General features: G+C 34.5%; 1 protein-coding gene across 1 annotated transcript in view; it reads right to left on the reverse strand.

Annotated features, from left to right (window-relative positions):
* Positions 1-414: 414 nt before the first annotated feature.
* Positions 415-16,122, reverse strand: part of LOC148943708 (sister chromatid cohesion protein DCC1) — a 43,454-nt gene continuing 27,746 nt past the window's right edge. The window contains exons 4-7 of the mRNA XM_089101411.1: positions 7,062-7,241; positions 5,340-5,504; positions 3,381-3,528; positions 415-597 (exon numbers count right to left, since the gene is read on the reverse strand). Of these exons, the coding sequence (XP_088957537.1) occupies positions 492-597; positions 3,381-3,528; positions 5,340-5,504; positions 7,062-7,241 (599 nt within the window). The 3' untranslated portion in view covers positions 415-491. The remainder of the gene's footprint in view (positions 598-3,380; positions 3,529-5,339; positions 5,505-7,061; positions 7,242-16,122) is intronic.

The raw sequence follows: 16,122 nt of genomic DNA on the forward strand, positions 1-16,122 counted from the left end.
TTTATCTGTGGATGCTTATCCCAGTGATTCAACTTTCAAAAAAAGAAAAAAAAATCGGAAATTTTGTTCTTACATTGTTTTGTTTATTTTCTTTTAATAAAAATTTGTGTTCCTATATAAAAAAAAATTAAAATCTAATACAAATTTTCTCAATAAAAATTTCTAAAATCTAAGAAATGAAGCAAAGATGTAAGGGAGAATAAAAAGAGAAATTAAATAAAGAAATAATAATATATCACACATCCAGATGGCTAAGAAAACAGTGATCCAAACCCAATTACGAGCTGGTGAAGGGGTTCAGTTTCTTTGGGGTAAACGAGATGAAATAATTCGGCCTAATCGTGGCTAACAGGGGATGCAGAATTTCATTTAGTTCCCGTCAAAAAAGTCGAATTACAAAGCCTTAAGTTAATACAGCATTTCTTAGACATTTATACTGAAATATATATAAAATTTTTAATAAAAATGGCAAAATAAAACATGATTCAGACTCAATTTGCGTGCTTTGCACTGAAGTACCTCACGCCATTGACAACAGAGGCTCGGGAATGTTTAGTAAGAAGTGCATTAACATCTTTTGAACTTGAGACCAGCCGTCTGAAAATGTAAGTGTGTTATTATTATACGTATAGATTTACCACACGAAGTCAAGGACCATTGCCAAAAAGGCCCATTGGTGCCAAATTGAAAGTGTAAGAAATTGACAGAAGTAAACGGTAGATACTATGGCACTTGAGAGCAGGGGCGTAATTTGCTATACGGCAGGGGGCAACTTCCCCCCAGACCCCACTTTATCACCCCCACCAGGTCTCATTTTACCCCCGAGACCTCACTTTGCCCCACAGCTGAAATTTAGTTTCTTAAAAATCTTGTCAAAACTAAGATAAGCCAGCACAATTCAAGCATCCAGAGAAATAGATCGGTTTTCTTTGGTATATATTTGCCTTTATGGTACTATATGGCTCATTTCTCAGTGTCATTTTCACTTGATTTGGGAAAAGTGGCTACATTTTTGCCTCCCTCCCCATGAATTTTGACGAAATTACGCCACTGCTTGAGAGGTGATACTTTATAACGCTTTTGAAATTGAAAAAGCTTAGCGTGCCGAACCTACCAATCTACTGACTTTTCAAATTTGGTTCGTCAGAAAATTAAAAAGATTTCGGTATGACAAACGTCAAAAGTCTTCAGTTTTGCTCACAAAAAGACTTGAAAACAAGAGAGACCAGAGGTTTTACAAGCATTCTGAAAGACGGCCATCGCCATAAATTTCCTATGGGTGATTTTTTTTAGAACTGTTTCCAGGCAGTTTCCCCTGCGAGCAGATGCCGGCAAAACTTACCTTCTCCCAGCAAAGATGATATAGCATTACCTTATCTGCAAAATCATTTTTAACCCTCTTGAAGCCTTAAAAAATATTTTTTCTTCATAAAAGTAGCAATTATTAAAAGCACAAAACTCAAATGTCTTCTGAGAATTCTTGCCTTTTGTATCGGGTTATCACGTGTACCCCTGTACCCCTAGAACTATCTGATTATAAAAACTGTTGGTAGATTATACAATAAGTTTTTATATTAGAAATTTTTCTATTAAGGAAAAAATTGGATATTTTCGTAGGTTTCGTATCCAGTTTCCTTACTCGGGGACGATTTGATGCAAATTCTTTATTAATTCAGGTTTATCCAATAGGCGTGCCATTATATTCCAGTTCTAAGATCATTTTATGATGTATCATGCATTGCATAAATTAATAATGGCCGACACATTATCCGTTCTTCCGAGTGATCAATTCTAGGCACTATACACTTTTAAGTCATGACACCATTATGGTTATTTCTGCTTATCTACGTAGCTAGCAACCGTACTTGCGCAGCTTTAGCATGGTAGAACCCAAAAAGGTATGATTGCGGTCACTTTTGAGAGTGATCACATTATTTGCTAAGGATAAACACCCTTTGGCTTATTTTTGCCTTATGAAGTAATGTTGTCTCCACAGAATTCCTGTTAGAATTTTCTAAGTGGTAACATTAACATCAAATTATCAACTACTTTATGATCCCTTGCGTCTTGTAGAAGAAGATACATGTGCTTCGTGTAAATTAAATTACCAAAGAGAGTATAAATATTGATTTTTGGCTTCTCAAATGCAGCCCAAATGGAGTCAGGCCCTGAAAGTGACCTTTCTACTAAGTTTTGAGAACTATTAACCTAACAGCTATGTTATAAAAACTATTTACATAACTCAAAACCATCAGGACTTGCGCATTTTTTTATTTGGAGGGTCGGAATCTTAGGCCAGGATCCAGGCCCTGAAAGTCATTTCTCAAACTTATTTCAAAAACTATTTACATAACTCCAAACGATCAGAACGTATGGATTTTGTTTTTTAATTTGGAGGGCCATATTTCAAAGCAAGGCTTCAGACCCTTAAAATGATCTCTCAGCCATATTTTAAAAACTATTTACCAAAATCAAAAACATCAGAACTTGCGCAGTTTCGTTTTTAATAGGAGGGTCATATTTTCAGGCCAGGAATGCCAGGCCCTGAAAGTAATATGTCAAAAATATTTTAAAAACCATTTACATAACTCAAAACAATCAGAACTTACGCAATTATTTTTTTTATTTGGAGGGCCACATTTTCAGGCCAAGAAGGCCAGGATTCAGACCCTGAAGCGATATCTCAATCATATTTTAAAAAACCTTTTACCTAACTCGAAACCATCAGAACTTAAGCAATTTTTTGGAAGGCCGGACACCCTTTTATATCAGCATTTTATCTAAAAGTCATAACTGAAATTGTCAGTTTCAACCTACTCCTAAAATATATCAATGAACTAACAGTAAAAGCTAAACTATGCAGAAAAATCAGTTTTTTTTTATAGAATTATCCCCCAAATAAACTTTTTCAAGCGTTTTCACCCACATTTCCCGATCCAGGCACGTATACAACGTAGGATCCTAAGACAATAGAATCTCCAATATCAGTCGAGAGTCAACAGTTCTCTCAGTTTTCCCTTGGAAAGTATTCTCCTTCGCTTGCACGGTTTTTATAAGGCCAAAAACAAGTGCTTTGTTCTGAATTACGGTCAAATTGTTCATTTTGATACAGCTGTCTGAAGGTAATGCAGACTATTTCAAATAAAAACAAAACGAACTTCTTTTAGGATATTGACTGTTGGTAAAACCATCAAAAAGAAAAAAAAGAGTTACGGCCCATAGGAAAATTTGCCAAGCATCTTGTTTATAAGGGGAAGGAGCCGTATTTTTCAACTCGGCCCTATCCAACTGTTTTTTATTTCATCTTGAACGAAAGAAAGGAAAATAACGGAAGAGAAAATAAAACAGGTCATATTAACTCTAAGAGATACTAAACTTACATTAAGTATGGAGTAATTTCTTCAAGTGTCCACTTTGGTTTCATAGCGAAAAGTGCTATGAAACGCTGCGGAACATCTTCTGGTAGATCATATTCTGGAAAAAATCGTATAACTGGAGGTTGAGATTCTGGTTTTGCTATGGCTAAACCTAAAAATACGACATAGTAGATTTTATTAATAAATAGCTTATTGACGGCAAAATATATTTCCCGGAATAAATGACAGGAAATAACAATCAACGAACAGAAGATAAGCACCGAATATTTTTGTGTAAAAATGTCATTAGTGTTAAATCCTCAAGAGGTTTGATAACAGATTTGTTATTCTTTTTTTTTTCTTGAGAAGGTAAAATAATTTTTCCGGGTGGTACACCACGATATTCACCATACGGTACGAATTCTACTTAAATGATTAATATAATAGAGTGATGCGTTCCTTCAGGAGACAAATAGTCAAAGTTGTGCAGGTTATCTCCGTGTAGAGGATGGAAATCGTTGGTTAAGAAATATATGGAGATGCAGTTTATGCTAAAAATTGCATTTTATTACAATATAATCTTTTGTCAATTAAAAAAAAAACTAGATTTTGCAACTTCCTTTCAAATGAACCGTTAAAATAGCCCTCCCACATGTTTCAACCGGTGAAAAAAAAAAGAAAGAAAAAAGAACGACACATCCGTGCTACTCATGCAAAAAAGTGATTTTCTTGATATTCTAGAATATTTTGCTTTTCTTTTTTTGGAGTTTTATAATATAAAAAAATCGATTGCTTATCTTAACATTTAGTTTACTTATCTTTTGCAGTTCTCCAGCATTTTGAACCACTTTGGGCAAAAAACTCTGTGGCACAGAATGTCAGAAAAGCCACTTTGCTGTGGCACCACCTCTTTTGTTACTTAAAAGGAACACTACATATTGCCATTTTATTTTAAACGATCCCTCTCCCAACATTCTACGACCGCTAGTTCGATACAATCACTCTTGGGATGAAAATGAAAACAAAAAAAAAAGCCATCAATGCTTCCCATGCAAAAAAGTGATTTCTTTTTATTCAAGACAGAGAATTGCAAATCCTCCTATATAAGGTCTTTGACTATGGTGGTTCCAATGGTATACCATTTTGTTCCAATACCATTTTTGACGGGTTTCAGGCTCTTTCTCGAAATTCCCATAAATTTGCTTTCAAAATAAACTCTAATTATTAAGATAAATCAAATGATATTTATCGTTCCTGAAGTCAGTTTCTACTGGCAATCTTTCTCACTAGAGTTATTTTTTTCCAAAACCAGTTTTTAAACTTGCAGTTATTATAGTCACAATAATGGGTAAATATTATCGTGAATGCCATTCTGAAATCTGACAAATTGTATCGGAAGATATTTTGTATTGAGTATAAAAATTGGGCAACGTTTCTCCTGTTAGCATTTTTACCGGATAAAAGAGTACATTAAACTCGGACTGAGTTGGCAATCCTGACTGTCATGGCATCAAAAGTAACTAGAAGAGAAAGGCACAGAAAGCGAGTGTTTTGGGCAGCTGTTGAATTAGCCCAATATAGCTTGCCCCCCCCCCCCTTGTGAGTATGACACTACACTCACTCATGGTCAGAGTAGTAAAATACATTAGCAAAAAGCTAATCTGGCGTGCACAGAAAACAGGATTCTAATTGATACGAACCCCCTACGGACCTACATTGTATTTTTCGAACATATTTACAATTATCTTATACTATAAATATAATACCTCTGTTGGTGCGTGAAAGAAAAACCTGAGCAAGGTGTGCGAATGGTTTGATAATCTCTATTAAGATTCACTAGATAAATAACTATGTACCCAGTTTCGTCTCATCCTGTATGAGTTTTTGTTACTTTTTTACAATTCAGACAAAAATATCGAGGGGGGTTCAAACCCGGTAAAATCCCTCCCCCTGGATACAACCTTGGTCTGAACAGTCACTTACCGCTAAGATGTTTAATATCAACAACAACGCCATCTGGAACACTCTCTTGCCAATAGGAGAGAAACTCCGTCAGACTGTACTGTTGATTTCTATTAAATAGAAACTCTCCAAAGAACCTTGCAATCTCTTCGTGATTTAGGGAAATAATATCCTCATCTTCATCAGCTAAAACAAATTTAATTAAACATATTTAAGACTTAATTATTACTTAAAATTGTTTATGAAAAGTGACTACTTCAACAGCAAACTTGTCACATCATTAATGCACCTGAAGCTAGGCTAGTTGTAAACATAAACCCTACCTTGTTTGCAGTTACTGTTTTAGCCTTTCCCAAGAAATATCAGAAGAATTTGATTAATTTCTTATACCCTCATGACAGCTCAATCCTTCTGTCTCTATTAGAGGCCAAGAGGGAGAAGGGGGAAAAACAGAGAGAGAGAAGAGGGAAGGGTTAATACGACACCATATCTGGAAAATTAATTTAAACGGATAGGGAAAAACAAATGTTAAACGATTCTACGTAATTAAAGTTACGATTATTCTGGGTACCCGGCTGACTGACCGTATTTCAAAAAGTAGGCTGTACGAAAAGTGTGGTTCAATCATGCTTTCTAGAGCTATAATGAGAGAAAGGTTGATATAACTAGGGCAAGTTCTGCGGATGAAGGATGACGGATTGCCGAAGATTGTCCTTTTCGGCCAACCGTCTAGGGCTAAACAGAAAGCAGGCCGTCCATGGTTGAAGTGGGAAGATGTCATAAAGAAAGATTTAAAGGAAATGGGAACTTCCTGGGTGGGTGTAAAAAATATACTTTGAAAAGATTGGGATGGAGGAGGAGAGTGCGTAGCTGTGTTGGCCTTAGGTGGCTTGGTGTTGCGGTGAGTTTTTAGTAGTAGTAGTAGTATAATCACGATACAAAAAAACACAAAGCTAAAACCATTGATATACGGTTAATAAACCGTATAAACCTGTTAAATTGAAATTCGTATAAAACATTTACCATTGAATGTAAAAAACAGAATTTATAGACACGGTCAAAGCGTTACAAGCGCACTTCAATTTCATATACAGATACAATATTAGAAATACTTTTAATACTGAAATTTTTCTTTATAGAATTTAATGAACAAGAATTGGTCACGGCAAGTTTGGTCATGGCAAACAACTTAAAGACATGACAAAATTGTTTCAGGCACCCTTCAGTTACATACAAAGGGACAAAATGCGAAATACTTTCAAGAATGACACTTTTTTTTATGGAATTTGACAACCAAGAATTGGTTATGGCAAAACGACTTACAGAAATGACAAAACCATTTCAGGCACGCTTCAACCATATACAGAGGTATGATAGGAGAAACAGTTTCAAGAGTGACAGTTTTGTTTAAATGATTTAACGACCAAGAATTGGGCACCGACAGATTTTGCCATAGCAAATAACTTACACACATGGCAAAATTATCTCACGCACACTTCAATCACATAAGCAAATGTAATATGAGAAATACTTTCAAGAATAACAATTTTATTCGTAGAACTTAATGACCAAGAGTTGGTCATGGTAAAACAACTTAGAGACATGGCAAACTCGTTTCAGGCACGCTTCAATCATATACACAGATGGAATATGAAATATACAATCAAGAATGACACTTTTCATCATAGAATTAAACGACCAAGAATTGGTCGTGACAAATTTGACCATGGCAAAGCAACTTACATATGTGGCAAAATCGTTTCAGGAACGCTTCGATCACATACACAGGTGAAATATGAGAAATACTTTCAAGAATGACACTTTTCTTCATCGAATTCAACGGCCAAGAATTTTCCTCTTTAACTCCTTCGATAAGACTCCAAGTTCGATAGCAATAATCAACATCTAGTATTCGATATTCACCTATAAGATAAAAAACATGATGAACTTAGTGGCCAAATCATGGCAGGAGAAGAATTTCGCTTCAGTTACCGACCCCAATGGTAAAATATATCTCATATATCCCGGAATTTTTCGGCGGTACGGACCACTTTGAATCCTATAATAGTATCTCAAACGAATCATAGTATTTATAGTGTAATTTCATTTTATATACGTAAAATATTATGCTATTTTTCAGAAATTCGTCTTAAAATCATTCTAAGGAATCGTTTCTCATAGCCCGCAGGAATGCGCGCAAACCACTTAGGAATCTTGCACAATAACGTTAACTATTTCTTCCGTTAATTTTGGACCTGCAAATTAAATTATTTCTGTTATTGTTTTTATTATTTATTACGTGATTTTATAACAAATTAAAAATTATTTCTTTCGATATTTTAAATTTTTGTGAAATAAGGATCCAAATAATTTTTTGTGCAAAGTAATGTATGTCAGTCCCAGTCCTGACAGGAATATAATTTCATTTTCGGCAGCAAGATTTTACGTTTCCTGGTGAAAAAAAACAAAGGCATTTATATATATATATATATATATATATATATATATATATATATATATATATATATATATATATATATATATATATATATATATACATAAATGCCTTTGTTTTTTTACCAGGAAACGTAAAATCTTGCTGCCGAAAATGAAATTATATTGCCGAAAATGAAAATAAAATACATTATATATATATATATATATATATATATATATATATATATATATATATATATATATATATATATATATATATATATATATATACATAAATACCTTTGTTTGTTTTTTCACCAGGAAACGTAAAATCTTGCTGCCGAAAATGAAATTATATTGCCGAAAATGAAATATATATATATATATATATATATATATATATATATATATATATATATATATATATATATATATATATATATATATATATACCTAAATGCCTTTGTTTTTTTTTAACCAGGAAACGTAAAATCTTGCTGCCGAAAATGAAATTATATTGCCGAAAATAAAATATATATATATATATATATATATATATATATATATATATATATATATATATATATATATATATATATATATATATATATATATATATATATATATATATATATATATATATATACATAAATGCCTTTGTTTGTTTTTTCACCAGGAAACGTAAAATTTTGCTGCCGAAAATGAAATAGCGTTGTCGTAGAACCTTCAAAAGGGACTCATTCCATTGGAAATTGAAATGGCTAGTGCCCTTTTTAATAGTCGAAAGTAATTGGAAGGCAACTAACACCCCTTCCAAGCCCACTATTTCCCCAAACACATCCAATAAAAATGGAGATTGCCATTTTGTTCAACACAGTTGAAAGTTCTGGAAATTATACCTTTAAGCAGGACACTCCCCCAACAGTCTTCAGGGCAAGAGTTATAAGTTATGCCCTGGGGGCATATAAGGTTTCTATTGAAAGCTTATTCGTAAAAGCTTGAAAAAGAGCTCATGGATTTTGAAGTTCAAAGGGATTGTTCCCTTTTCCATAGTCAAAAGTGGTTGCAAGGCAAATAACCCCCCTCTAACGCCCATCTTAACTCCAAACGCATACAATCAAAATTTTTAGATAGACATTTTATTCAACGTTGTTGAACCTTTTAAGAATAAGGTCTTTAAGGATGACAACCCCCCCCCCCCCACAGCCCTCTAGGCGTGGGTTGTAAGTTATGTCCTGGGGGCATATAAGGTTTTATAAAAAGCGATGTTGTAGAAACTTCGAAAAGGGCTCATTCAATTGAAAATTGAAAGGGCCAGTGCCATTTTAATAGTTGAAAGTGATTGGAGGGCAACTAACCCCCTCTCACAGCCCCGTTTTACACTAACACATCCAATCAAAATTTTGATCTAGCCATTTTATTCAACATAGTATAAAGTTCTGGAAATTAGGTCTTTGAGGATGATAGCCCCTAAGGGCAAGGGTTGTAAGTTATGCCCTGGGGGCATATAAGGTTTTATAGAAAGTTTTGTCGTAAAAACTTCAAAAAGGGTTCATTTGATTGGAAATTAAAAGGGCTAGTACCCTTTTTAATAGTCGAAAGTGAATGGAGAGTAATTAACCCCCCTCTCACACCCACCATTTCCTCAAACACATTCAATCAAAGTATAGAGATAGCCATTTTGTTCAACGCTGTTGAAAGTTCTGGAAATCATGTATTTGAGAATGACTACCCCCCGCCCCCCCGAGCCCCCAGAATAAAGGTTGTAATTTATGCCCTGGGGACATTATAAAGGTTATTATAGATAGCGTTGTCGTAGAAACTCAAAAGAGGCTCATTCATTGGAAATTGAGAGGTCTAGTGCCGTTTTTAATAGTCAAAAGTGATTGGAGGGAAAATAACCCCCCTCTCACGCCCACCATTCCTCCAAACACATCCAATCAAAACATTCAGATAGCCATTTTTGTTGAAAGTTCTGGAAATTTGAACTGGAATCGGAGGACGAATATCACCCCCTCCCCCCTCATGCCCATCATTTCCCCAAACACTTCCGATCAACATTTTGATATAGCCATTTTGTTGAAGGTAGTTGAAGGGTCCGAAAAAACTATATCCTTGAGTATGACGAACCCCCACAACCCTCAGTGCTAAGGTTGTAAGTTATGCTCTGGGGACATAAAAGGTTTTTATAGAAAACGTTGTCGTAAAAACTTCAAAAAGAGCAATTTTGGAAGTTGAGAGGCCTGTTGTCCTTTTTAATAGTCGACAGTAATCGAAGAGGAAATCAACACCCCACCTACGCCCATCATTTCCCCAAACACTTCCGATCAACATTTATATATATCCATGTTGTTCAACGAAGTTGAAAGGTCTGGAAATCTGAGGACCCCATCCCCCACCCCGATAGCCCTCTAAACAAGGGTCGTAAGTTATGCCCTTGGGGCATATAAGGTTTTTATAGAAAGTTTTGTCGTAGAAGCTTCAAAATGGCTCATTCGATTGGAAAAAGAGAGAACTAGTGCCTTTTTATTAGTCGAAACTGATCTGCGGGCAAATGCCCCCCCCCCCCCCCAACGCCCATCATTTCCCCAAACACTTCGAATAAAAATTTGAGATAACCATTTTGTTCAACGTATTAAAAGATCTCATTCGTATAATAGCTCATTCGTTGGAAATTGAAAGGGTGCCCTTTTTAATAGTCGAAAATTTTCGGAGGGCAACTAACCCCCTCCCACGCCCACCTTTTCCCCAAACACATACAATCAAAATTTGAGATAGGAATTTTGTTCAACGTAATTGAAAGGTCCATAAATTATGTCTTTGAGGATGACCCCCCCCCCCAGCAGCCCTCAGGGCAAGGGCTGTAAGTTATGCCCTGGGGGCAGAAAAGGTTCATATTGAAGAAATGATCGTAGATACTTCTGAGGGGAGCTTATTAGATTGGTAACCAGAAATCATAGAGTTCTTTTTAAGATCTAGAGTTATAGAATTGTGGATACCCCCCGCAGCCTCGTATTATTTTTATAGAAAGGGTTGTCGTATAAACTTAAAAAGGGGTTATTCTATTGGAAATTGAAAGAGCTAGCGCCCTTATTGTAGTAGAAAGTGATTGGAGGTCAACTAACCCCCCTCTCACGCCTACCATTTCCCCAAAGACATCCAATCAAAATTTTGAGAGAGCAATTTTTTCAACGTAGTTGAAAGCTCTGGGAATTAGATCTTTGAAGATGATAACCCCCCACAGCCCTCGGGGTAAAGGTTGTAAGTTATGCAATGGGGGCACTTAAGGTTTTTATAGAAAGCGTTGTTGTAGAAACTTCAAAAAGGCCTCATTCGATTGGAAATTTAATAGTCAAAAATTTCGATCTAATAGTCAAAAGTGATTGGAGGAAAACTAAATCCCCTCCCACGTCCACCATTTCCCCGATGAAAACCAAAACAAACAGAAATTAAAATAAATAACAGAGTCAAGCTCAAAACGAGCAGAAATTAATATGAGTAGGGTTCTAAACCCCTATGCTTCCTAAAAGCCAAAATATAATTTGTATTTTACAAAAAAAATTGTTTTTAATGTTCTTATTCTTCAAGTTTAAGAAATCAAAAATTAATTGATATTTTAAGGGATAAATATCAGCATATGTATATTAAAATGACAATGCCCATTTTTTTCATTCAAGTTCAATTTCTTTATTAATCAATAAAAAATGTTTTGACAAAACTCAAATTAATAACCGACAGTGAGAATAACTCTTTTGTTTGTTTAAATACACTCAACAATAAATAAATAATACTATCTCCATATACTGGAATAAAAAGATTGCTCTTCAATCGCTCCGCATGGTAACAGCAAACAAAATCCGCATAGAATCAAAATAACCAAATAAATAAAGTGAATTGAGGAGCATCCACCCCGGAAAATAAATCAAATTAATAATTACTGATTAAGTGATTTATTAATCTAATTTTATTATTAATCAACGAATTATTCAAATCTATAAAACTATGAAATTTATTCCAATTATATATAATACTATGCCTTGGTGAAAAACGGGACCTTTCAGATTTTGTTAAAGCCTGATGGACAACAGAACTGCCACGGGTCCAATATGCATGCAAAACCTGATTATCATCCTGAAAAAATTATTATGCAAATAAAAATACTCAGACAAAAGACCTTGAACATGTTTGGTCATATTCAGAACAGAATGGGAAAAAGGGAAAAGTTCCATGGGAAGGATATTTAATATTTGATACATTCTTTTTGTTGACAATTTACCAGCATAAGAAACTAGGCTATGAAAGCACATTCTCAATAAATACCAAGCTTTATACTGTTGCCTCTGAAGATGAAGAATATGAGTTTTAGAAGTATTCAAAAAAATAAATGGGACAATAATTTATATATGAATGCACTAGAGAATGACAAAGAGATTTCAGGGCAAAAAACGGCAGAACAAATTTCAGATGATTCATCATTCCAATATTTCGTGCCAGTTTCATTCGAAGATAAATTGCATGGCTTTTAAAGGTAAACTTGAATCCAGTACTATCCCGAGATATTTAATATCATCAACGTTTTCAATTTCAATGGGCAGGCCTTGAACATTAATCATCATACTTTCCGGTGCTGTTTCTCCAGTTCGAGAGAAGATGATGAATTTTGTCTTAGTACATAGTCAATTTATTTCTCGAGAACCATAAGATAAGCCTCGACAGTGCTGATTCCAACCTAAGCTTCAAAGATCTAGAGTCGGGGCTGCTGACATTGCATGCCGTGTCATCGGCGAATAATATGTTAAGGCCAATATCTTTGATGCTATTACTGATATCATTAACATAAATAAGAAATAGGAGTGGACCCAAAAGAGAGCCTTGTGGGACTCCAACTGACTGAGATTGAGATACTGATGAGGAAGAAGTATCACCTCCGTCTACATACTGATTTCGGTTTCTTAGGTATGACATTACTAAGTCATTAACTGGGCCTCTTATGCAGCAGTTATCAAGTTTAGTATGCAATATTTTATGGGAAATCGTATCAAATGCCTTTTTAATATCAATAAAAATTGTAGCAGGAATATCACCTTTGTCGAGGGCGTCATGAACAAACTGAGTCATTGCCATAATAGCATGTTCAGTAGAGTGAGACTTCCGGAACCCAAATTGCATCGGACTAAAAAATTTAGATTTCATTAGAAAGCTGACTATACGGTTATATAGGCACTTTTTAAGCAACTGCCCAAATGTAGACAGGATCGAAATTGGCCAATAGTTTGTTGGGTTCTTTGGGTCTCCTCCTTTATACAAAGAGATAATTCTTGCAGACTTGAAACAACAAGGAAATCTTCCGGTTTTAAAACAGAGGTTGAACACATGGAAAAGCGGGTTTATAATATTTGGTGCTATGCACTTAATCAGATTAGTCGATGACCCATCGATCCCTTCTAAAGATCCACTCCTAGAAAGGTTTGTGGCAAGTAAAAGTTCAGGTTACAGGAGTAAGAAAAATGGAGCAACGGAGAGGCGGGGGTATATATGGTTTAAAGTCCTCTCCAGTTTCATTATCCAGATGACGGCTCAGGTTGTTTCCAGCAGTTGACGCGGTTTCCCCACCAATTTTCGCAAAGTGTATATTTAATGCATTTATGACTTCCACTTTCCCTGTAGCCAGTTTAGTTCTATCTTCAGCTATTAATTCATCAGGAAGATCATGGGTCTTATGCTTTCCTAAGCACTTATTAATTATTTCCCATGTTTTCTTGGGGGACCCTTCTGCTTCAACAAATGCTTCGGCGAAGTAATGACTTTTTGCTGATCTTAAATTTTTGTTAAACAATTTTGTATCTGCGAAATTCAGCTAATTTAACTTCAGATGGATGCATTAAGTCTGCCTTATATAACAGATTCTTATTTTTTATTGATACCAGCAATCCAGGAGATATCGCAGACTTAATTGGATTTATACTATTTCTTCTCGATATTTGGCGGAGAGGGAAAGTATTATTGAAACAACGTTTAAACTGACTCACAAAAAATTCAGCAACAAAATCAGGGTCTGAAGACTCTAAACAAACAGAAAAATCCCTCGAAGAAAGCAATACTTTAAGTTTACTAAAGGAGTTTCTATTAGTCACTCTCATTTTTCTTTTTAGTAGGCCTATTCAGCTCTGTAATCAAGTGAAGGTCAGTCACAAACATCAAGTGGTCTGAAAAATCTTCAATAACCACATCACTAGCTTTTAGTTCCAGATTCGGAAACAAATTATCAATAAAGGAAGCAAAATCTTTAGTTATTCTTGTTGGGACTCCATAAGCTGGTAAGAGACCACGGGATAGGCAAACTGATAACAAGTCAGCCCCGTCAGAAGATATTCTGTGGAAATTACCACTTGAATTATTAGAATTATATAAATCAATATTAAAGTCACCCATGATAACTATTTTTTGATACTTTTTCGAAGCAATAAGCACAAAATCATCAAGAAGTTCCATGAATTTTGAAGCAGGAGAACATGGAGGCCGGTAAAAAACACAACACAAAATTTTCATACCATTTACATCTATTTTAACTGCCAAAAATTCAAACGTCATTTCAAGATATAGGTGATCAAATTCACTCACCAGATCTGACTGAATTGTTGATTTAATGAAAAAACCTACCCCTCCCTGTTTTTTATTAATCCGATTCTTATGAAAAAAAGTATAATCCTGTTTATTAATAAATGGGTTTGTCGAATCATTTAAAAATGTTTCACAAGAGGCGAAGACATCTATATTATGATGAGAAATAAACAGGGATATTCGATCAAAAATATTTAGTAACCCGCGACAGTTCAAAAATGTCATTCTAAAGTTAGCGCCTTTATTTAAAACTTGGATGGGGAGTAGATATTTATTTTTTGGGATAGAATGAACCATCATATCAAAAGTACAATCATTTTTTTTCAGTAAAGTACAAGTTCATTTGATTTTTTTTCAGTAAAGTACAAATTATATTCTGGCTTTTAGAAAGCATAGGGATTTAGAACCCTACTCATATTAATTTCTACTTGTTTTGAGTTTGACTCTGTTATTTATTGTACTTTCTGTTTGTTTTGGGTTTCATTTATTTATTGATACTGATTTGTGGTAGTTGTATGCATGGTAGATTATTTGATTCGATTCTTGTTCATTTTGGGTTTAATGGAGTTCTTTACTTTTTTTTAAAAACTTATTTTGTGGAAAAAGTTTTTTTAATTAATTACTATAAATGATGATTCTTTGGAACCAACACCTGAACTATCAAACATGATATGATGTGAAATTCGACAATCTGGACCACAAGCTGTGACAACACCAATACGGACAGCTAAAGCAAAGGCCATTGCTAAATTGTCTGAAGTAATCAAAGTCCAAAAACATGTCAAAAATGAAAATGAAGAACAAAGACACAGGCGGTTAGAAGAAATGCGAAAACGGCAATTAGAGCGTGTTAAAAATAAAAATGGAGAGCAAAGACACATGCATTTAGAACACATACGACAGAGAACAAGTGAGGGAGTCAAAAATGAAAATGAAGGAATTCAGTAAGTAAGTTAATCCACCAATAAATACAGATTTCAAATACATTACTCTTATCACTCCTCGAAAGGCTCCATGGCCAGGGATGCAAGGGGGATACAATAACAAAATCAACATAAGCAACAACAAAAAAAAAAGAAAAAAACTATATGCTGACAAAACAATAGATTTACCTAAGAAAAATATTTTTGACTTATATAACGAGTGCGACTTATAATCTACGTCAATTTAAGAAGTACTAATTTGTAAATGCACACTCGGAAAGTTCCGTAAATTTATCAATTCTGCATAAATAATTTTGCCATCTAATATCAAATCAATATTAATATCAAATCGAAATTACATATTTTATGAAATTTAGATACACTAGAAATCCTATACATAATGTCGGACAACGCTACCATAGAACTACAAAGAAGACTTCTACACCTGACACTTCGAAGACCAAACATAGACTGTGAAACCTACAGTAATATACATAAACTATTGTAGCAGTCAATGTCAGTGGCAATATCCTTATCAAGTTACTATTGCACATTAAATTGCTAACACATGAGGGGGGAAAGGAGGGGATCACTACAGCACGGGAGCCTAGGGATGACGATCTGGTTCAACTTCGTAAATTTCTATTAAAACTCTATTTAAGTAGTGAAGAAAAGATTAGTGAAAAAAAGTATTTAAGTAGTGAAATAGTGAAGAAAAAAAAGAGAGAACAATGGCCAAATAAGATATAAGATTAAAAAGAGAATATACCTGAGGCCTGGGAGTCAAAACGCAGAGAAGACAACCATACACCGTGAAATAAACA

The sequence above is a fragment of the Artemia sp. Qi Xiang Cuo genome, chromosome 15 (genome assembly GCF_049724085.1).
Source record: "Artemia sp. Qi Xiang Cuo chromosome 15, ASM4972408v1, whole genome shotgun sequence".
Lineage (NCBI taxonomy): Eukaryota > Metazoa > Arthropoda > Branchiopoda > Anostraca > Artemiidae > Artemia > Artemia sp. Qi Xiang Cuo.